At 42.0% G+C, this 23,567-nt stretch overlaps 2 protein-coding genes across 2 annotated transcripts in view; both read left to right on the top strand.

Moving 5' to 3' along the window:
* Positions 1 to 15,233, top strand: part of kat2a (K(lysine) acetyltransferase 2A) — a 17,890-nt gene extending 2,657 nt beyond the window's left edge. The window contains exons 3-18 of the mRNA XM_037689270.1: positions 1,747 to 1,892; positions 1,983 to 2,072; positions 2,166 to 2,347; positions 2,443 to 2,634; positions 3,840 to 3,946; positions 5,423 to 5,527; positions 5,725 to 5,861; positions 10,492 to 10,700; positions 10,769 to 10,895; positions 11,100 to 11,210; positions 11,286 to 11,429; positions 11,528 to 11,642; positions 11,720 to 11,756; positions 11,866 to 11,929; positions 14,707 to 14,791; positions 14,886 to 15,233. Of these exons, the coding sequence (XP_037545198.1) occupies positions 1,747 to 1,892; positions 1,983 to 2,072; positions 2,166 to 2,347; positions 2,443 to 2,634; positions 3,840 to 3,946; positions 5,423 to 5,527; positions 5,725 to 5,861; positions 10,492 to 10,700; positions 10,769 to 10,895; positions 11,100 to 11,210; positions 11,286 to 11,429; positions 11,528 to 11,642; positions 11,720 to 11,756; positions 11,866 to 11,929; positions 14,707 to 14,791; positions 14,886 to 15,079 (2,045 nt within the window). The 3' untranslated portion in view covers positions 15,080 to 15,233. The remainder of the gene's footprint in view (positions 1 to 1,746; positions 1,893 to 1,982; positions 2,073 to 2,165; positions 2,348 to 2,442; positions 2,635 to 3,839; positions 3,947 to 5,422; positions 5,528 to 5,724; positions 5,862 to 10,491; positions 10,701 to 10,768; positions 10,896 to 11,099; positions 11,211 to 11,285; positions 11,430 to 11,527; positions 11,643 to 11,719; positions 11,757 to 11,865; positions 11,930 to 14,706; positions 14,792 to 14,885) is intronic.
* Positions 15,234 to 19,737: 4,504 nt separating this feature from the next.
* Positions 19,738 to 23,567, top strand: part of dhx58 (DEXH (Asp-Glu-X-His) box polypeptide 58) — a 7,625-nt gene continuing 3,795 nt past the window's right edge. The window contains exons 1-6 of the mRNA XM_037689271.1: positions 19,738 to 19,786; positions 19,906 to 20,096; positions 21,368 to 21,572; positions 21,654 to 21,844; positions 21,918 to 22,031; positions 22,163 to 22,295. Coding sequence (XP_037545199.1) covers positions 19,920 to 20,096; positions 21,368 to 21,572; positions 21,654 to 21,844; positions 21,918 to 22,031; positions 22,163 to 22,295 — 820 coding nt within the window. The 5' untranslated portion in view covers positions 19,738 to 19,786; positions 19,906 to 19,919. The remainder of the gene's footprint in view (positions 19,787 to 19,905; positions 20,097 to 21,367; positions 21,573 to 21,653; positions 21,845 to 21,917; positions 22,032 to 22,162; positions 22,296 to 23,567) is intronic.

The raw sequence follows: 23,567 nt of genomic DNA, 5'->3' as shown, positions 1-23,567 counted from the left end.
CACACCCTCACTGATCAACACACACACACTGATCAACACACACACACTGATCAACACACACACACTGATCAACACACACACTGATCAACACCCTCACTGATCAACACACACCAGTGCAGTGATCACATAGTATTCTGAAACGCTGCTTCAGTATTTGGTTTGATTCAAGTCGTTCCTGGTCAGTCACATGTTTCACTTCAGGTCTTTCAACTTCTAAAAACCTCCCATTCGTACAGCGACGTGCCTCTGTTAGTTAAATTCTAACTCCACATCAGGATGTTTCCAGTGTGTTAATGAGGTGACGTGCACGGTTTTGTTTCCTCCACGTGGCATTTGAAATTATAGGCGAATAGCCAAAATTAACAGGAAAGGCTGAGAAACCGGCTACTAGGGAGTACGAGTCGGTGTATCTTATGTGCCAGTCCCAAACCCGGGTAAACGGTGAAGGTTCACGAATCGTTATTATCCCCAAAGGCCAGTTTGTTTCACAGTCAGTCGACACACAGAACATCAATACTAGACATTAAAACAACAGAAATCATCGTTCATTGAGAAGCCTGGTCATTAGAGGGATACATGAGTTTTTCAGTCTGTTCGTTCCACATCTGGGCAGCAGATACCTGCGTCCAGATGGAAGCAACTTGAACTCACCGCGGAGTGATGATCAGGATCTGCCAGAATCAGCCTGGCCTTGGTCACTGACCTCACCTTGTGTAGGTCAGCGAGGTTCCGTAGGTCCATGCCAGCAGTTTTGCTGCACATTCTGAAAATCCCGAGAGTTTGTTCCTGTATTTGCATGTCAGAAGTCCAGACCAACAGATGAAGGTGAAAGTTAAAGGAGACTCAATAAAACGGTTTCATAAAAATCGAATCAATATTAAAACCACCAACCAGGTTGTGTCAGGAAGAGCGTCCAACGTAAAACACTTTGATCTAAACTAATATGCGAGTTCATCTAAGCTAAGTGAGATGGAGGAGGATGACTCGTTGTGGCGACCCCTGAAGAAGGAAAATCCTGAAAACCTTTCTTCATCAGGCTGGTGGTGTTGTTGCTCCAGCTGAGGTTGTTGTTCAGGTGCACACCCAAGTTCTTGTAGCTGGAGACATCTTCCACTGCAGATCCTCTTATGTTCAGGGGGGTGTAGGTGTGTTTGTTCCTTGTGAAGTCCACAATCATCTCCTTCATCTTCTTCACATTGATGTGAAGGTTGTTCTCTCTGCACCAGCCCTCCAGGTGTTCCACCTCCTGCCTGTAGCTGGACTCATCATTGTTTGTGATGCATCCCACCACCGCTGCATCATCTGCAAACTTTACAATGTGACAGCCTGGATGGGTAGCTGCACAATCATACGTGAGCAGAGTGAACAGGAGGGGGCTCAGCACACATCCCTGAGGAGAGCCAGTGCTGAATTTGCTTTAGATGGTAGTTCTAAACAAAAGCTGAACAAAGATATGACACGAGTACCACAGCTTGTGAGGAACTATCAATGCTGCCGTGGGTTTCTCTGCTTTATGTTGTTCAGAACTGGTTTGAGTTTGCTCCTCCACGTCTGTGCTGGTCGGCACACAGATTCTTCTAATTTTATATTTTGTGTCTTGCTCAGACGTCCACAATTATCTGAGAGACCCAAAATACTTAGCAAAAACTGTGGAACCCCCACTGGCGTAGAATGTTCAGATAATGTCTTGTTCAGCACGTTATGTCTGATTATTATCTATTTATTCATTCTTTGCTTCGTTCACAGCTGATCACGTGTCACATCTGGAGAACGTGTCTGAGGATGAGATTAACAGGCTGTTGGGGATGGTGGTAGATGTGGAGAACCTCTTCATGTCTGTGCACAAAGAGGAGGACACCGATACAAAACAAGTTTACTTCTACCTTTTCAAGGTAACTGAAGGTTTTGTCACACGGCCGGTGTTCTGGAGTCATGCACGATGGGGCACTTTTATTTAGTTTTTACTTTGCTCTTTATTTTAGCTCTTGAGGAAATGCATCCTACAGATGAGCCAGCCGGTTGTAGAGAGGTCCCTTGGAAGCCCACCTTTCGAAAAGCCCAACATTGAGCAGGTCAACATGAAACATATCCAGACCATGACCTAAAGTTGATCCTTTTTTAGCACAAACTACTGTTTTTTACCGTTTAATTATTTTTCCCTGCAGGGCGTTTTGAATTTTGTCCAGTATAAGTTCAGCCACCTGCCGCCAAAGGAGAGGCAGACCATGTTCGAACTGTCAAAGATGTTTCTTTTATGCTTAAATTACTGGAAGCTGGAGACCCCAACACAGTACCGCCAGCGGACCCAGAAAGATGACGCAGCGGCTTACAAAGTGGACTACACCAGGTGTGTTAGTAAGGAAAGCACGTGCATTTATTCTTTATTTCTGCACCCACTTGTGATGTAACAGCAGTTTCATGTCCACTCTGTGGGGCTGTTAGGTGGTTGTGCTACTGCCACGTCCCACAAAGCAACGACAGCCTGCCGCGCTACGAAACCACTCACGTGTTTGGACGAAACCTTCTCAAATCCATCTTCACCGTCACTCGACGACAGCTCCTGGAGAAGTTCAGAGTGGAGAAGGACAAGCTGCTGCCGGAGAAACGCACACTTATCCTCACACACTTTCCCAAGTAAGAGTGGATCTCCTAAACTGGCACCGATAAGCTGATGGCTGCACATACTGGTAGAGAAAAACGGAGGGTGGGGGTGTGCGTGGGAGTTGAATCAGAATAAGCTTTATTATCGTTGTACCGAAATACATTGAAATTATGTTCGTACAATCGTCTGACAGATGGGCGGAGTGCACGTTGCTGCTACTGGAGCGCGGCCACTTATCCTTTTTCAGAATTCTTTTAGATAGAAAAGGGTAAAAGTCCATGAGGATGGATTGTGACGTTACAAAAAAAGATCTCTTCACACCTTGTCCTATCAGGACATGATTGAAAACATCAACAAACTCTACCAGCAGCACATTTACAGACACGTTACATATGAATGGTGAGATGTGTCCATGAAGCACTTCCGGGTAGCTCCATAGTCCTGATGAGATGTTGGTCAGCCGGCACAGTTCTGATAAGCCTCCACAGAAGTTTGCGTGGGTGTGATAGATGAAGCTTTTCCTTAGTTTACACATGTCCCAGGAGACATTTGATAAGTTTTCTTTTTTTCAGGCAGACTGTTTTTTTCTTGTCAGCCTTGAGTCCTGCTGGTACTTTCAATCCAAATGGCCAGATTACTGGGCATTCCACTGGTCCGTGCTTACGAGGCTCCTCCAAGTTTGTCTCCAACATGCTGGCGAGTCCCAAAAGCTGCAGGTGGCCCGTGATTCTCACAAATCGCTTCCCATCGTACGGTTTAGCTCGTAATTCAGCTGATTTTGAGTTCTCGAAGCACGAACCAAACCTTCAGACAGACGGCAGTTTTGCCATGGCTGAAACTGCTGCCGCCGTCTTCCTTAATAGCCGATAACAGGAATCGGTCGATGCCAGAAAGCAGAAACCCTGCTATCATGAATCCAATTATATAAACGTCTTCGCCGTCCTCCTGAGACAAAACAGAAAGACACATCAGCTGCCAAACTCCCCACGGATCCATGGCGTATCCTGCAGCGTGAGTCTCAGCGGGACATGAGCTGACAAGCTTTGGTTTGGAGCTGTTCCTCTGGCCGGTTAGCATCAGTCCCTGGAGAATAAGTGTTGGTATGATGATCTGATGGTCGTCAATGGAATCAGATGAGTCTCATTGCACATTGAATCCTAACTTGTTTAGTGATATATTAATTAAATCTTAAATATTCTGATTGTCTCATTAAGATCTTGCGCATGTGTGTTTTCAGATTTTTGTCGATGCTGGAGGAGGAAATCTACGGTGAGAATTCGCCTATTTGGGAAGCGGACTTCACCAAGCCTGCCTCAGACGGCTCTCAGATGGGACATCAGACAGGTGGCAAGACAAGAACTCCACATAAAAGAAAATGCATATTGTAATATTAAACAGTTGTTTAATTTATTTGAAGTTCACTCGTAGGGGTGCAGAATGTTTAAGTTGAAAATGTAAAAAAATTTGTGTGCCAGTAAGAACCTTCACAAAGAAAACAAAGACCTTATTCAATTCAATTCAAAAATACTTTATTAATTCATTACTTTATTATAGGCCCAAGCAACATATTTATGGATTTTTTCCCCATATTTATAAACCAGTTTTTGGCTGAGATATGACCATTTTCATTCATTCTGACAGAATTTTTTTTAACAGTACCACATTCAACCACTAGATGGCAGCGAGTAGTATTATCAGTATTATTTATTTTTTTTTTTTTTTAGCCTTTATTTATCCAGGTTAGTCTCATTGAGCCACGAGAACTCATTTTCAAGAGAGACCTGTTTAGGGAGCACATGGTGGGGGTTAAGGGCCTTGCTCATGGGCCCAGAGTGGGGCGAATGAGGGTGGGGGCAAGTATGAGTGTTTCACCTACCCCACCCACAATTTTGATGTTGTCGGGGCCGGGGCGTGAACCGGCGATCTTCGGATCACAAGCCCACCTCTCTAACCTCTGCGCCACCACTCCCCAAATGTATGTAAGGCATTCCGTTGCGTCATGTAATAGGTAAAAGTCTATAATGACAAATTCAAAAAAGTTCAAGACAAAAACAACTGGACTTTATTTATTATACTTTATACTTTATTGTTGTATTCTTTAGCTTTTTTAAATTTACCATGTCCTGGATGACTGAGAATCTTCACCAGCTATTAATGACACAATCGGCTTGCCTTAGTACCCCCACCTTCGTTCTGCTCGGAACCGTCAAACCAGCTGCACCACCCCGGCGAAATGCAGCTGGTTTGACCATTAAAGTGCATGTTTTTAAGGAATAGTTCAGCTGAGACACACCTTTGCTATAATTTCGAGCAAACAAATAATTGTTTTTAGGCATTTAGCTTGTTAAATTGGCACAGCGACTCGTTGCGTGCACGCGTTTACTTCCGCGCATCAGCTTTTGACATGCAGCTGATTTGACCATAAAGTGCATTTATTAAGCAAACGTTAGACTGAGACACACCTTTACTGTAATTTTGAGCAAACAATTGTTTTTAAGTGTTAATCTGGTTAAATTCTCGTTAAAGTCCACACGTGCACATGCCCGCAGCCGCCATTTGGCAAATTTCACACCGACCCACATTTCTGGGTTGTCTGCGGTGACGCATAATATATGCAACGTATACGGCGAAGCCACATATTTATGGATTTTTCCACTTTATTAGACAAATATGGACTGATGCGACTTATAGGGCGGTGCAACGTGTTGGCGTAAAATACGGTAATTAAAATAGTAAATATAAACCCAGCTCAATAATCTGATGCGGGACCTAAGATCTTCTGGTAGTTGAGCGGTTCATAATCGAGTCTTGTCGTTTCAGGGATCAGTCCGGCTTCAGTGCCGGGCTCTTCTGCTTTGTCAAAATGTCTGAGCAGCAGCTCAACTCTGGGCAGCGGGGACGCCGGCGGCGTAGAGCCCGTCACAGGTCAGTTCCCACATCTGTATCTTCCTGCGCGAGTCACAGCGAAGCTTCACGTCTCGTACCTTCAACTGTCTCGTGCAGTCCAAACTCAAATGTGAAAATACTTCTGTTGGCTCGGTTTATATATTTTTATAACTTTTAATGCACAAAGGAGCTTGTTTCTATTGCTTTGATCTGAAAGACATCCCTGACATGTGTAGGGGAAAAACGCAAACTGCCCGAGGCGTTGACACTAGAAGATGCCAAGCGGATTCGTGTGATGGGAGATATTCCCATGGAGCTGGTGAACGAAGTCATGATGACCATCACTGACCCTGCCGCCATGCTCGGACCTGAGGTGAGTCCCTTAAAGCAAATGTAGAAACATGCATCATTCTTTTGTAAATGTAGTCTCCAGGGTGAATGAGCATCTTGGCCACTTTCAAAGTCAAAGTTTCTATATTTGTCTGGTTTTATTTGTCTTTATTAAAATTGTGTTACATCCAACAAAAATATAAATTGTAAAGAAAAACAGTAATAAGATCCAAGATATGAACTAAGAATACACTAAACGCTAATGGTACAAAAACAAGACGCTGAACAGCAGCACGAGCAGATGAGTACGTATGAACACAGCAGCATGACATAAATCAGCAGCATGAGATCAGCAGCACATATCAACAATAAAGTGATTATTCTGGTTAGAGATTCATGAGTCTAACAGCCTCAGGGTAGAAGCTGTTCCTCAGTCTAGTAGTTCTACACTTAATGCTCCTCAACCTCCTTCCTGAGGGGAATGGGGCAAAAAGTGTGTGTGCTGGGTGAGTGTGGTCCTTCATGATGCAGGTGGCTCTCTTCCTGCATCTGGAGGTGTAGATGTCTGTGATGGTGGGGAGGCTGACTCCAACATCTTCTGTGCAGCCTTCACCACTCTCTGCAGAGCTTTTCTTTCTGCAGCTGTGCAGCCTCCATGCCACACGCTTCCATACAAGTTGTGAAGGAAAATGTTTCACTTGACTAAACCTCGACATCTTTCAAATCTTTTATTCTTTAATAATTCAACTGACTTTATATATAGAAGATTTGTTTGTAGAGTACAGTAACAATAAGCTCTTTTCAAAGCTGGAAACCCGTTGTCCAGTATCATCAGAACTTAGATGTCCAAAATATTTTACTTTTAATCTGCCAAACCTTGTTGTAAAATGTTTCAAGTCAAGTTCTTTATTGTCATTCGCATCACATGTGGTACATGTGATGGAATGAAATTGTGTACAGAGGGTCCCAGTTACATCCAGCAAAAATTATAAATTGTAAAGAAAAACAGTAATAAGATCCAAGAAAACCGTTAAACTAAGAATACACGAAACACTGTGCTCCTGTGTAAGTGCTCGAGAATAAATAATTCCAGGGAGGCTGAAGGTCAGTGTTGCCTGGAGACGTGGTGTATCTTTGATCAGGGAGTACAAAGATACTGACGAACGCTGAACAGAAGAAATTCAGATTTAAGAAACAATCTGTAGAAAAGATCTGACAAAAATGGGAGAAAGCAAAACCACAAGAAGCAGGTACTCCAAATGCAACTTTATCCAAAAGCTTTTTGGGAGTCACGTTGCTGTTTCACAGACTATTTTCTAACTTTTAGTTTTCTTTGAGAATTTGATGGCACGACTTAAAAAAACGAGTTTTTGATGAACCGAGAGAAACAAAGGGCCTAATGTAACAAAACAACAGGCTTATTGTGAATTCATTCCCTCAGTCTACGAAGCTTTTTGTAATTGAATGAGTCATCGTGTGACAACGAAGCAAAAAACAAACAAAAAAAAATTAAAAATCACGAAGAAACTTGGCATGATTTACTGTTTTCTTTGTTTCGAAGTAGTACTTCCTGAAATAGGACTGATTATGATTTTAAGGCGTCACTTTGTGCTTTGCCGGTAAGTGATAAACTCTTCCTGCACATTGAACAAAGGACAAACATCTGACTGTCCTGACAGCTCCTCAGATAAATGATGTCATCTTATTTTGCAAACATGAACATTTCTGTTCAGAGCCCTGGGATGACTTCTGTTGTGGCTTGGCGCTTTATAAAAAAAACTGAATTGAATTGAATTAACTTTATTCAAAGCCACTTTAATAATTGCAGAAAAATGTCTGACTCATACATAAAGGAATGTTTGGAGGCTAAATGCTAGAGGTGGAAAACTTTAGTTTAGTTATGAGTCAGAGAGCTGTGATACAATTGTAAACTGATTATCTGCATTTATCAGGTTTCTGAACTAACACTGGTATGTGGTAATCTCGTGATCTTTTTCTAAAAACTGTAAAACTGAAATACAAAAACAGATCTAGACATTTCTGTGTTGACTGATTATGGCTTATCTTGCAAACGCATTTTAAAAACGCTCATTTTAAATGTGATGCACAATAAAGGTTGGTGTGGCGCGATGGTGCAGACGGTGGAGCTTTTGCCTCAGCAAGAAGGTTGCTGGATCAAATCCCAGCCTGGCACCGCTCTGGGTGGAGTTGGCAGTTGGAGTTACCTGGGGGACGCCGGTTTCCTCCCACAGACCAAAAACAACTGTCGTAGAAAAGAAAAGATTCTCGGACAATCGGGTGTAGACGTCATCAAATTCATTACAAAGCTCTGGAGAACAGTCAGACTCACAGAAAGTCAGCGCATCACAAGTACAGACTCCTAATGCCTTGGCCCCAGGGGTTCTGCTCTAACTTACTGAAATCGTTAGTTTAAAAAAAAAACTCATCAAGGGGCCCCCCTCCCTCGTCTCAGCTCTGTGTGACCAACCGAACTTGTCCGAGTCCAGGAGAAAAATGAAAACATTCTCAAAGTTTCTTACTGGTGTTGGGGAGGTGATGAGCATCCCTAACCAGCTGCGACTTGGCCTCATCATTCTACAAACCAGAAGCATCAGCTAACGCACCATTCATGTCAGAATGACACCGAGTCCAATAAAGAACATTCAGCCCCACAGAGACTAAAATCATGCAGTGTTGCCCTGACCATGTGGCTTTTTAACAAACGGGTCAAAATGATGCTGTGGTGTCCTCCACAGGTGTGCCTCAGGGATGCATTTTATCACCTTTGTTTGTTCTTTATACAAACATGCGCCAAAGTCACCATGAGAATCATCACATTAAAGTTTGCCGACGACTCAATTATCACGTGTCTACTTAATGGCGATGTTCCAGCAGGCCCAGACGACGTCCTGCAGGACTTTGTGGAGTGGTGCCGGTCATCCTTCCTGCACGTTGACGCATCAAAAACAAAAGTGATGAACATGGACGTTAGGAAGCTTCTGCCCTCTCCTGTTTCCATTCAGGGTCAGGTAGTGGAAGAGGTGCAAGAACACAAACACCCGGGCGCAGTGATGGACAAAAAATTGGCATTTGAGTCCCAGGGTGCTGGAATCTGCTGGACAGCCCACCAGAGGATGCATGTCCTCCAGAAGTTGAGGAGCTTAAATGTTGATTGCATTTTTATGAAAATGTTTTACAGCTGTTTTATTGAATCGGTCCTCATATTTTTATTTCGTTGCTGGTTTGGGTTGTTGAACTTTAAAACAAAAAAAATGTAATCGCTTACAGGGTGTTATCAAAGAATGCGGAAAAATTATTGGGATTCAATTGATTTTATTTTATTTTTTCATTCAACCTTTATTTAGACAAGTTAATCGCATTGAGCCTCGAGGACTCATTTACAAGAGAGACCTGATTTAACAAAGAATCATGACAACTGCTACAACAGTGGACAGTTATAAAAGAGGCATACAGATTTATTTTTTTACAAATTAAAATAAGATGCAAAAAAGTAGTAAAAGCAGCTGGATTCTAAGGCGAATGTATAAAACTAAAAACAGGAACATGTCTGCATTGGTCCCTGTCAGGTGTTCAACAGATTCTTAAAGCCGCTTAGAGAGGTCAAAGGTCGAGAGCTTCAGATCTTTTTGTAAGATATTCCAGGAAACAGGAGCGGAGTAGGAGAAGGCCCTTTTGTCTAGACTACCTAGAATGACATCATGGACCTATTTAAGTCCAGGTCAGTATCTAAAGCCAAAACAATTTAGGTGGAGTCCACCCATCTCCTACACACTCAGTTCAATGTTGTTCCTTCAGGCAGAAGATATGGTCTACCTAGATGTAGAACAAACAGATTAAAGAAATCTGTCATCCCCAGAGTCATTGTGTTTTTAAACAAAATATAGATTTAATGCCTTGACCTAAGGCTGCTATTGAATTATTGCAGTCCGACTCTTATTTTTTTAATTTTTATGTATTATTAATCTTGTTTGAAATGTACTTTTTACCCTGTTTTTATTCATTTTGTCATGTTTAAAGTTTGTATGAATGTGCTGGCTGTCATCTTCACCACTACTTCCTGTAAATGAATTGCCCTTTGGGGACCTAATAAAGTGAAGGAATTATGAAATGTACAGTAAAATAATATTGTTTAAGACATAGAATATTGCAGTGTGTCAGGAAGCAGATCAGTAAATATATTTTCTTCACACATGCGTGTTAGGCTGATTGGTAACTCTAAATTGTCTGTAGGTGAAAGTGTGAATTGTTTGTCTCTGTGATGGACTGGGGGCCTGTCCTCTGGGCCCCCCCACCTCTCGCACATTGATAGCAGGACATGGGCACCAGCAACCCCCGCCATCTGGAAAGGAAGAAGGGGGTAATAATGGAGGAATTTCACAATTAAATATGCCAATAAAACGTATTAATCACAGTCTTCTGACCAACATACCATTAAAAATGGCCGGTGATTGAGAATCGCCTGTGCCAGTGATGTGCTCCTACGCTTGGAGACATTTTCTAAAAGTTTAAACGTTGTGCCAACATTGCAGCTTCATAAAGTCAGCGAGCGCTGTTGCACATTTACTCTGTAACAAATGGCTGCAGTTTTAAATTTGTTATTTAGGTTCAAGGGGCATTCATTATTGTGTCTAACTGAAAGTTTATGTTGGTAGACAAATTTGCTGACGCCTAACGCTGCCCGAGATGAGACCGCCAGGCTGGAGGAGAGACGGGGCATCATAGAGTTCCACGTTATCGGAAACTCCCTTTCCCAGAAGTCCAACAAGAAGATCCTGATGTGGCTGGTCGGCCTCCAGAATGTCTTTTCTCATCAGTTACCTCGAATGCCCAAAGAGTACATCACCCGACTGGTGTTCGACCCGTAAGCAGATGTTGTTTATTCACACGTGACATCGTGCCAGACCTTCAGTGTCTTCCATTTGTTCACAGGAAGCACAAAACCCTCGCCCTCATTAAAGATGGCCGCGTCATTGGAGGCATCTGTTTTAGGATGTTTCCCACTCAGGGCTTCACTGAGATTGTCTTCTGTGCCGTCACATCCAACGAGCAAGTGAAGGTACTCGTATCCAACAGTTCTACCACATCTGGATCAATTGTTTAACTTTTCCCTTAAGACCTTTTTGTTTTTATTTAATGTGCATCCACATTACCGCGTATTTTTACTGTTTGATAAACGGGTTGACAAGTGCATGAATAAAAGCAGTTTTCACTGCAAGTCCTCGTTACTTGTTCATATTTCTGTCTGTTTGGTCTCTTGCAGGGTTACGGCACCCACCTCATGAACCATCTGAAGGAGTACCACATTAAACACAACATTCTGTATTTCCTCACTTACGCCGACGAGTACGCCATAGGCTACTTCAAGAAGCAGGTACTGCAGACGCAACATTTATCTGTGCCTCCGTCCACCCCTCTCCTGTAAACATGTTTTCTTTTATCTCTGCAGGGCTTTTCCAAAGACATTAAAGTGCCCAAGAGTCGGTACCTGGGATACATCAAAGACTACGAAGGAGCGACCCTCATGGAGTGTGAGCTGAACCCTAAAATCCCTTACACTGAGCTTTCTCATATCATTAAGAGACAGAAGGAGGTATGTAAGGATGTGACATTAACGTGTTACAGCTAAGAAATGTTCTTGTGCTGTGGCTTTTTTTTTTAAATTTATTTTAACTCGTTGTGATTTGATAGATTATTAAGAAGCTGATTGAGAAAAAACAGAGTCAGATCAGGAAGGTCTACCCCGGTCTGACCTGCTTCAAAGAAGGAGTGCGGCAGATCCCAGTGGAGAGCATCCCGGGAATACGTGAGTGGATTATAGAAACTGAGAGCTAAATTTAAATGAATCACTGGATTATTTACAAGATTTTATATATTTTCCAGGAGAGACGGGCTGGAAATCCAGTAACAAGGACAAAGGGTAAACAGTCGTCCTATTTTTTTCTCCTTCAACTTTTGGCATTATCATGAATCACCATCTCCAGTTATGTGTTGTTTAACAGTTATGTGTTGTTTAACATGTTTTGTAGGAAAGAAGTTAAGGACCCTGATGTTCTGTACAATATGTTGAAGAACCTTCTGGCTCAAATAAAGGTTAGTCGCCTGTAGAGAAATCCACACAAACTTGGGCTTTGCCCACACGCACAATCTTTTCCACAACAATTTTTCAATTTAGTTCTCAAAATATTTTATAAAACATGGCATCCTTTCTTAAAATGGTTTCATCCACATGGAAATGCAGAAAACCAAAATGTTGAATTAACAATGCCAAGCCTGTAGATGGCGCTGTAATCCTGCCATGAACACACCAAAAACAGGAAACCTGAAGCATAAAGCTCGCATGATCTGTAAAGAACAAGAGTCGACGGCACATTTGACGCCTTTCAGAAAGCTGTTCTACAGCAATCTATAGCAACGGCCTGGAAAGAAGACCTTGTTCAACCTTTGACCTTGATTTGTGACCTTGATGTTAGAGCTGCGGCAATAGTGTACATGACACCATCTCAGCATGAGGGAGGAATCGGGGAGCTACTTGTAGCGTTTTAGTTAGTGCATCTGTATTACGCGTTGCTAGCTTAGCGCTACTTCCGTGTCGGCGGGGGGGTTCATTTCTATTGACAGGGCGAGGCGCCCTGCTGTGTAATGGTAGGGGGAACACTGGTGGTGTTTTAAGAATTTTTCCAAATTCTGAAACATCAGCATTAGGGGTGTAACGGTACGCTAAAATCACATTTCAGTTCGGTTCAGTTTCAGCGAGGGCTCGGTTCGGGTCATTTTCAGTAAAAAAAAAAAGGCCAAAATAAAGACTGACAAAACGTTTATTTTGAAAATATGCCAAGTAAACAATATGTTTGTATAAAAATAAGTAACAGTGACCCATTTGGATGATATTTTAAATAAAAGGCACTCTTTACAATAAATAAAGTATACTAAAAATAATAAAAATCTTAATAAATGCAATAACAGTCAGAACCAGAACAACAAGCAGCAACAGACCGTTCACAATCCAACTAATAAAGTTTTAAGTTTTTGGCCAAAAAGACCAACTTGTCCACATTTTGTGCCAAAAGCTCAGATCTAGTTGCAGTGACATCATCTCCAGCGGTGGAGGAAACCTCTCACTAACAACAGTAGCAGGAATAAAGAGGCAGAGCTTTGATGATTTTACAGAGTGGCTGCATTTGGCCTCGTTACTCAGAACATCTTGGACCTGCTCCCACAGGTGGGACAGGTCCCTGGAAGAGTTCAGACTTCACTCATCACAGACTGGAGGTGATCTCTGGTGGATTTCACTGAAGAGAAAGAAGACTCAGCTGCTGTCTCTGTCCCAGACTGGAAATAAAACACAAAGAGGTTAAAAAAAAAAAAAGAGTTAATAAGTTAATGAGATCATAATAATACAATAAGCAATACCTCTTTTGAACGGACATCATTTGTTATGAGGAGGTTGAATCTCTCGTTCATCATCATCGGGGCAGGACTTTAATCTGGTCCAGGGCTTGTTGACAATATCAGTTTTATCTTTTTCATAAAGTGCTGCTACAACTGTCTGGCTGAAGTGATGACGTGATGGGATGTTGTACTGGGGCTCAATAACTTTAAAGCCGACGCATCAACAACATTCGGACGTAGATCCAGAGCTTTAAAACCTCCTACAGCTTGTGTTATTGCTCTGGACCGACCTGAACTACCTGATAACGGTTGTTTAAATGATGCTGTTGTTGATCTTTGCTCCGAGCTGCTAGAAGAGACGTTCACGTTCGGATGATGTCGTTTCAAGTTGACAAGTTCGACGTGTTGCTGCTGCAGATCCACTCTCCGTGAAACGACGTCGACTCACAGCTTTGGATTTGTTCACTTGTCTTTTAACAAGAAAGACGTAATGTTCCCAAACAGGAGACCGCAACGACATGCTAGGCTGCTAATGCTGCGCGTGCTGCAAGATAATAGCGCCGTGCTGAAACACGCTTAGGAACTTTAGTTCCACAGCGCATAAACTCGTTAATAAAATTTAATGAGTGAGAAAATAACTGAAACGGTACGCACGTGGACCGAACCGAAACAGTTCAATACACCCACGTGTAACGTTACACCCCTAATCAGCAGCTGTTTAAAAGCTGCCTGGAATGTGTGGAGGATGTGCCGAGCTTGGCAGCACTCGATATCTGAATCTGGACCCGGCCTTGGAAGGCGGATGTTATGGAAACAAGACGCTCCCTCCCCACTCCCTTTCCTAAGGTCGTGCACCTGTGACAGAGCTCAACCGAGCTGGCTGATAAACAAACACCTCTTATCAGGACTATGGCTGAGGGGGAGATCTGGACTGTGCCGTGGTGCCTCCGCTGGACTCTCACCTGGCGCAGCAACCTGGGAGATGCGAAGCCGCCAAATGGCTGCGTCGCTCACCTGCAGCCGTGCTGGGACCCCCACACACACACATATGTTTTATGTCTGTTTATGTTGCTTTGCTGTGGTAATTTTTTTCATGCCTCAAACTGTGCTCCGTCAAGGACACAGGGAGAGAGATCTTTTTTTTATACCTCTCTCCTGATGCTCTCTCCCCTTTTTTAAATCTAAGCAAAAAGGGCAGCGCTTCTTAGAAGCTGCAGCCTCCGTCCATCTTCCGGACGGCTGTATGGAGCGTACCGTGGTTTCGCTGTATTAACTGTGCAATGACAATAAAGCTGTTTCTGATTCTGAAGAATTATTATTTTTTTCCTCTCAAACCCATTTTCCAAAAACACCATCACAATGTTCTTAAAATGTGTTGATGCAAAGCTGAAAGGGTGAATTTTTACATATTTCCTAAAAACAAAAGTAAAAACATAATCTCTGAAATTGATGTGGACTTTATTCCATCTTTTCAACAGACTCATCCTGATGCCTGGCCTTTCATGGAGCCCGTGAAGAAATCTGATGCCCCCGATTATTACGAGATCATCCGCTTTCCTATCGGTGCGAGAGCAACCCTCTGAAAACTTGTCAACTCCCAGTTTTAGTTTTTTGTGTATGTGGCTATTCATCGTTTCAATGTTTCTTGTGCCTGCAGACTTGAAGACCATGACAGAAAGACTCAAGAACCGATACTACGTAACCAAAAAGCTTTTTATTGCAGACCTCCAGCGAATCATCAGCAACTGTCGCGAGTACAACCCTCCAGACAGCGAGTACTGCAAGAGTGCCAACACCTTGGAGAAGTTCTTCTACTTCAAACTGAAAGACGGCGGTCTGATTGAGAAATAAGCATGAAAGCCGATCACGAGAGGAATATTAAGCTGTCGCCGTATTGAAGTCGAGTTGGTAAAGGGGCATACGTTTGTCAGTTTTACATGAAAAGTGGAGCTTTGTGGAAATAAAACCAAATCGGAGCCAGCTGAGCATTTCAAATGTCAAAAAACACCAGTTTAAGCCTTTTTCTGAGTTTTTTTTTTTTACTTGGTGAAAAAATAACCTACAATATACATGTTTCACTGAAAGAACCAAAGTTTAAGGTATACATTACAAAACTGCTTCTGTCCTCGCTAATATTCACTGTATGACTAATCCAGATGTGTCATTTTTGACAACGTTCCTGTTCTGAAGCTTCAAACGAGTCGCAGGAGCCGGCGTATCCTTCGTTATTCTCCTGGAAAATGAAAACCTCGGGACCTAAAGCCACGTTGCCTTCAGTTACTGACAGACACTTGAACATCACATCCACATCCACGAGCGAAGACAAATGTCAAGTTCTGGTTTTCAGACGGGCCGCACTCTGCTGGAAGTACTCGGACCTCTGATTTGTGAAGCGTGAGGTGAAAAACGGACGTTTTGCCCTGATTTTTTTTAAATTAAATTGTAGATTTTTTGCAACGTTCGAGAAAACGTGCAGCTCATTTTGGTTTAGATGTCGTTTATTTTTCCTCCAAACGGCTGACGATTGAATCCAGCTCCTGTGTGCAAAGATAAACAACTTGTTAGTCACGAGCTTCAAGGAAACAATTGCTTAAAACCTAAATTATTCATATATAAAATATAAAACTGTTGATGCAACATTCCACTGGCGACATTTTATTCCAACTCATTTAATACAAACTTATTTTCAGTAACGATTCTGAACTATTAGTTGATTTTTTTATTTTTTTTTATTGCTTTTTACACTAAATAGTTTTGTGCTGAATACAGTTGCAGTTCTGTTTTGGTTCTTTATTCAGTGGAAAATTTATGGGAAAATGCAAAGATGGTAAAAAGAAGCAAACCATTAACGTGTTTGGTTTTTGGAAAGATGATGATTTAGGTTTATTTATGGCTCCAAACAGGTTATAGTGGATGTTGATGCTTGACGGTTTACATTTTTCCTGTTTTTCGTCATTTTTTAGTTTATTTGTTTGATAGGTCGGTGTCAACGTGCTTCCTGAGACGCATCCATTTATTTCAGGGGAGTAAATGTCAAAAGCTGATCGATCCAGCTGAATGTTTCTGATTGTGTGAAAGATTGTTTTATTTGTGTTTGAATGATGAAGAACTTTAATGAAGTGATGTCAGTGTTGCGTTATTCAGGGTTTAAGAATACCGTATTCCTCTCTATCCACCTTTGCTGCATTTCAGATTTTTTCCTTCAAAAGGTCAGAACGAGTGAAGCTTCTTTCTGTTGAGTCGAATCCCATTTACTGTAATACTGTTCATGACAATAAAGATTATAATATATATATTTGATTTAGTTTTCAATCCAAATGAGAACTTCAAATTTCACTTGTTTAATGGTACTCCTTGCAAAGTCATGAAAACTGTGTTAAATAAAATTAATCATCTGCACAACTCTTGTATCAATAGGTGATAAGTCCTTAAATTAAAAACTTGTTAGCAAAATAAGTGACTGGGGGCCATCTTTGAACCCTGCGGTTTATTCAATGCTGCGACTAATTTATGGATTTTTATTTTTATTTTTTTAAACGAGCTTCATGTGTCCAAAACATTTAGCCTCGTCACGTCCAGTCGCTCGCAGCTGTGGGTCCTCGTAACTCAACGAGACTACCTGTATCAATAAAGATTTTAAAAAATACCTGACCACTGAAATTACTGAACAGGTCGCAGTGTCCCTATGGGTGGAGTGCACAGGAGGAAGATGGCGATCAGTGACTTCCTGGTAAGCTACTGTACTGGTTTTTTTTAACCGGCCATGTTACCAGCAGTTCAGAAAAACATTTTCTGTACATTTTTGTGTATGTTACAGGTACGTATTTGATGAAGTTTAAAAAATTCCTGTGTAAATATGTTGCAACGTGGACATCCGGGGCCTTTGTATGTATTTATTTTTATTTAGTGGGCGTGGCTTATATTCAGGTGCGCTCAATAGTCCAGAAATTACAGTAAAAAGTTATTTTGTGTCGTTTACAGCAGATTCAGCGAGGTGCTTTTGTTTACGTTGAGTGTAGACCTGCATTTATCTGAAGAACTACAGACTGCACTGTCTGATCATTTTGATGAATACTTTGCAATGAGCGCCTTTTCCACCTCGAGTTCAGATAAAAATGTTTCAGTGAGTTTGATGATGCCTAAAATTCTCATCCACTCATTTCTACTGCAAGGTCTGGGATTAATTAATAATTATTAATTAATAATGTAACTCTTATATAAAGAAAAAATTCAGTACGCCAAAGAAAATGTCAAGCCCAGTTTAGGTTTTACTGGATGAAGTTTGTATTTGCTTTGAAACATTGTTTCTCTTGTAAAATGAAACAGAAACTAATTGTTTCTATAAATCCATTGTGAATGTTCAGTTTCTCTTTTCCTGGTCTGGAAAACAAAACTGACATGCTGTGTGCAAAACACTTTTTTATTTAGCACAACTTAATGATCAGACAATAATTTCATGCTGAAGTAGCATGATTGACTTAATTAGTGAGGCTTTGCTTATAAAAATTAATGAAGCAAATCAAACTTGGTGCAGCGATTGATCTGAATCAAAGCGTTGATGTAAAGTTAAAATCCAAACCTGAGATGATTCTGCGTGAACTGAGCAGATTCAAATGTCTTTTACATTTCGTGTTGATTCTTGTTTGTCACAAAATACACTTTTTGGATTGTGTAGTTAAAAATAGTTATAATCTTATTCTGTCATTTCATATTTTGTTATTGCCCACCAGGGAAGGCAATTATGTTTTTCCTATGTCTCTGTTAGCAAAATATCTCATGAACCACTGGTCAGATGTTAATGAAATTCAAAATAATCACTTTTTCTGCACGTTTCAGCCTTTTCTGCTAATTCAGCTACTATTCAGCAGTTTTATGCATTTTTTTAATTCACTTCCACATTTTTTTAGCTAATTTCAGCTCTTTCTGCATCCTTCTAGTTTAAGCTCGTTTCTGTCTTTTCACCTCTTTTTTTTTTTTAGCAAATTTCATAATTTTTGCACTCATTTTTAAACATAATTCAGCAAATATGTGTTCTTTCTTGCTTCTTGCTAATTTAAGCTGAATCCTCTATTTCAGCTAGATTTCAGCATGTTTTTTTAGCTAATTCAGCAAGTTCTTCTGCAATAAGCATTTACATTGCATTTTCACAGGAAATACAATCTCCTGGTTTTTATTTAGTTTCAAAGTAATATTTTCCTATTGAGAAGTTTGAAAACTGAAGTTTGTGATTACCACAGAAGCTTCAGGTACGTTTTGTAATTCAGTTCAGGCTCTATAGCACCAAGTCGCAGTCGTCTCGGGGCACTGAACAGAAACATTCGTATATATATAGTCGTTAACATTATATATCTGAGGAGCCAACAGATTTGTTTGCATTTTCACTTCAGTCTCCCATCCCAAGTGAGCACAGAGGCGACAGTGGAGAGGAAAAACCCCCTCATGAGGAAGAAGTCTCCAGCAGAACCAGGCCCAGGTCAAGGGGCCATCTGCTTCGACCGGCTGGGTTTGAGAGGAACAGGAAGGAGAACACGAACACACGACTGGTCCAGGATGGAGCCCATGAGGTTTTCTCTGGGAGGAAAGACAGAATCACGTGTTAAGAACGAATAACTACAAATACAAACTATTTATTTGTAAGTGTTCATTTGATGAAATGAGGGCATGTTCTCCAGTAGTTATAGCAGCATAGGATAAGGAAGAGGTCAGGAAACCAAGCGGACTATAGGATTTATCAAAAAGGAGAGTCTTAAGCCCAGTCTTAAAACTGGACAATGTGTCAGCCTCATGGACAGAAACTGGATTTTGGTTCTACAAGAACCTGACATCACTTGTCCTGAGTCTCCAGTGTGAATGAACGATAACTGAAAGCTCTTCATTCTGCTTTTGGAAACTATAGGAACCACAAGTAAACCTGCAGTCGGAGAGACAAGTGCTCTGCTAGGAAAATATGGAACAATAAGATCTTTAATATAAGATGGAGCTAGGTTGTTGAGAGCTTTGTGGGTTAGAAGCAGGATTTTGAATTAATTCTGAATTTGACAGAGAAATAATGTCTCCTGCCAACTCCTGTTAAGACTCATTAATTATCATGTAACTTTTTATTTGCTGCAGCCAGAATCCCCTAAAACGCGGACTTGTTGAACTCGGAAAGTACCTGAGCACTGCGTGAAGTGAAGGAGACGCAGTCTGCGCAAGTTTCGTTTCGTTTGGACAGGAAGGGCCCCGTTAGGGAACACGCACCAACCCAGGACGTTCCCAACACTCAAATCACATCAGCTACAAGACAGACACTACAAGAGTCTACAGCTAGAACTCTTAAATGTGAGACTGAACGATATGTTATTTGATAAAATGCTGTAAAGTGCCTTTTGGGTCCGTATTTTTCCCCGTCATTGCATAATGACGTCATAGTGTCGCTCCACTAGAACCCCCCTCAGCAGGGCCACGTGTCCACTTTTATTTTCGTTTCCCAGTTTCAGCGTCACAGCTGATCAAAAGCTCCACCAGCAGCTCAGCTGGACCCACAAACACCCCACAGACCTCCATCAAGGCTGACTGGTGAGTTAAGACTCGTTTCCTTTCGAAAGGATAGAAACAGCAGCGCTCACAGAATGGCTTTTTAGTTTAATAACTTGTCTGTAGATGAATTACTGCAGCTTGTATATGTTGTTGAGCAGGCGGAGAGCACAGGATGGCAGATTTTGAGCTGTTTGCATACCAGAAGGAAGTGGTTGAAAGACCTCTGAAGAGAGAAAACATCATAATTTGGCTGCCAACAGGAGGAGGAAAGACCAGAGCTGCTGTCTATGTGGCCAAAAGGCACCTGGAGACCACTGCCAACGCTAAGGTGGTGGTCCTGGCCAATAAGGTACATATACACATTATATACACATTATAATATAATGTGTATATCATTTATATACACATTACTACTGTAGAATAGAGTCACAAGGTACATCAAGCTGTATACAGAGATCAAACAAGTTCAATGTTTTTTATATAAGAATTAGTAAAACTTGCTGTTTTAGCTCGTTTTTTTTATCTTAAAGCAATGAGCCGGTACAAAAAGAGGTACAGGGAGGAAGAAGGGATCTGACTGCTGAAATCACAATGTTATTTACAAACCGGATTCCAAAAAAGTTGGGACACTAAACAAGTTGTGAGTAAAAACTGAATGCAATGATGTGGAGGTGCCAACGTCTAATATTTTATTCAGAACAGAACACAAATCACAGATCAAAAGTTTAAACTGAGAGAATGTATCATTTTAAGGGAAAAATATGTTGTTTCCAAATTTCATGGCGTCAACAAATCCCAAAAAAGTTGGGACAAGTCCATTTTTCCCACTGTGTGGCATCCCCCCTTCTTCTTCCAACACTCAACAGACGTCTGGGGACAGAGGAGACCAGTTTCTCCAGTTTAGAAATAGGAATGCTCTCCCATTCATGTCTAATACAGGCCTCTAACTGTTCAATCGTCTTGGGCCTTCTTTGTCGCACCTTCCTCTTTATGATGCGCCAAATGTTCTCTATAGGTGAAAGATCTGGACTGCAGGCTGGCCATTTCAGTACCCGGATCCTTCTCCTACGTAGCCATGATGTTGTGATTGCTGCAGAATGTGGTCTGGCATTATGGTGTTGAAAAATGCAGGGTCTTCCCTGAAAGAGATGACGTCTGGATGGGAGCACATGTTGTAAGGAGCCAGTTGGGTTCGATTGGCCATCTGACTGGAGGTTTTACAGGCATGTCCCGCTGGGAAGAGACCCCAGAGCAGACCCAGAACTTGGTAGAGGGATTACCGGTGTATATTCTCTGAAGCCTGGGAACGTCCCTCAGGATGAGCTGAAGCATGTCGCTGGGGAAAGGGAGGTCTGATTTTCTCTCACATCTACTGGTAGAAGATGGAGATGAAGAGAAGAGAGCGTCTTCCTGCTCCTTTTGACCATTTGGAGATTACATTTTACTTCAGTATTATTTGTATTTTCTGAATTTACATGCTCAAATAAAGCATCCATTCATTCAAAAGAGGACAAAGAAGAAAATGTTATTATGGTAAACCAACAGGAAGCGCAGCTGTGAACAGACCAATTTTAAGCCTCGTGTCTGAAGGTTGATGTTTTTGATGTATCTCCTCTAAAGATCCACCTTGTGAACCAGCATTACGCCAACGAGTTTAAGCCTTTCCTGGGAAACCAGTATAAACTTGTGAAGGTGAGCGGAGACAGCGAGGAGAAGGATTTCTTCGGGAAAGTGATTCAGAGCACACATGTCATCATCTGCACAGCGCAGATCCTTCATAACGCTATGATCAACGAGGAGGAGACGAAGCACACCGAGCTGTCAGGTCAGTGATCCAGAACCTCCTAATTATCTTGTTCTGATGGTGAGGCTAACCAACCTGTGATGCATTCGTGGTTCTTCATAGATATAACTCTGCTGATAATCGATGAGTGTCACCACACCCATAAGGAGGAAGTCTACAACAAAATAATGAGGTGCTACGTGGAGAAAAAGCTGAACGGAGAGCAGAGGTTGCCACAGATCCTGGGTCTCACAGCCTCACCTGGGACAGGTGGTATGAAGAACCTGGAAGATGCTGTGAATCACATTCTGCAGGTCTGTTGAAACTGGCATCTAGGATGGGGCATTAATTACCAGTATGCTTTCCAACACCATCTCTCATTTTCAGATCTGCGCTAACTTGGACTCAACCATAGTGTCAACTAAGAACTGTGTTCCTGAGCTGAAGAAGAACGTACCCAAACCCAGAAAAACGTTTGACATTGTGGAGAAACGGCAGGCTGTAAGCCAAATGATCTGTTTGTATCAGATTGATGATTTGAAACTGTAGTAACAAAAAAAAGATACTGTCAGCTGTGACGTGACAGACCGTCGTGTTTGCGAGGAGGTCCTGAATTTATTTTGTTTCGTTAGGATCCGTTTGGAGATCATCTGAAGCGGATGATGCAGCAGATCCACGACTACATGAACCTCCCTCCTGACGTCCAGCTGAGAGTGTGCGGCACACAAGAATACGAGACAGATGTGGTGAAGCTGGAGAAGCGAGGTACGGCCATTTTTATTGCCCACTGACAACAGGTGATTTGGGACGCTAAGCCAACCAGTTTGATGGTGATAAGTTGGTTTCTGGAGTCCGCCCTCTCCCCTGACAACTCGTCTGAGGCTGCCATGGCCAAAGTGGTTCAAACATCAAAGTCCATGCTCAATAATCCAGGTAAAAAAAATCCAACAAAGTCACGTCCTCTGGACGGTTTCTTTTGTTGAAGCATTTCGTCTTTCATCCAAAAGACTTCATCCAGAAACCACCATCAAACTGGTTGGCCCACTGTGTGAGTGTGCTGCTTATGGGACTGAGTTTGTTGTGGCTCCTCAGACTGATGAAGTCCTGTGGATGAAAGATGAAACGTTTCAGCACAAAGAAACCGTCCAGAGGCCCTGACTTGACTGCTGGATTTTTTACCTGGGTCACTGAACATGAACTTTGTTTTCTTCATCAGGTTTCTTTGGACAGTGATCCCTCAGCTGTAGAGCTGTCATTTCTAACCCGGAGCCCGGCCCGACCCGGATTAGGGTTGGTCCATAATAATGTGCAGGCCGGGTCGGTGTTGGGCTTTTGATTGCATCAGCGGACGCACGCATCTGACGATCCAATTATATGGCAACATGGCTTGCCTACTATCACCTGCCACATGCGGCCATTTCACCGTGCGCTCACCGGCCTCGAAAGATGTAAAATGTTCAGTTAAGCTTCAGATGGACTACTGCCAGCGAGCCATCGCCCAAATGGACGTTCATTCAGCCGCTGCACTCAGCGGACGCGCGCGGCCGACGACCCAAATGGGTGAGATCCTAAAATATCGAACATGTCAGAGCAGGGTCCGTGTCTGAATCATGCAGAATGCAGCAGAAACAGGGATTTAATGAGCTTTGAAATGAAATGACTAGCATCCCTCAGCTCCGATCTTCTGCCCCTTTATTCAGCCGCGTGCGTCCGACGACCAGCAGTCAAAGCTTAATTTAAAATGTTGGGGGTGGGGGCGTGTTCGGTTTTGGACCTGTAATTGCGGTTAATTCGTTGGGTTGGGTGGAGTTAGGAAAAGATGGCTACGAGCTGGGGCCGGGTCCGATTTTTTTGACCCAAATGCAACTCTACTCAGCTATCGCAGGGGTTACGTTCCAGAGACCCCCGCAGCAGGTGAAAATCCACAAAGTAGCAACGTTCTATTGATTTTATTATATATATATATATATATATATGTATATATGTATATATATATATATATATATATATATATATATATATATGTATATATATATA

This window comes from Nematolebias whitei, chromosome 15 (assembly GCF_014905685.2).
Source record: "Nematolebias whitei isolate Nwh7 chromosome 15, NemWhi1, whole genome shotgun sequence".
NCBI lineage: Eukaryota > Metazoa > Chordata > Actinopteri > Cyprinodontiformes > Rivulidae > Nematolebias > Nematolebias whitei.
The sequence above is the reverse complement of the archived record's forward strand: the minus strand, read 5'-3'. Positions and strand labels throughout refer to the sequence as shown.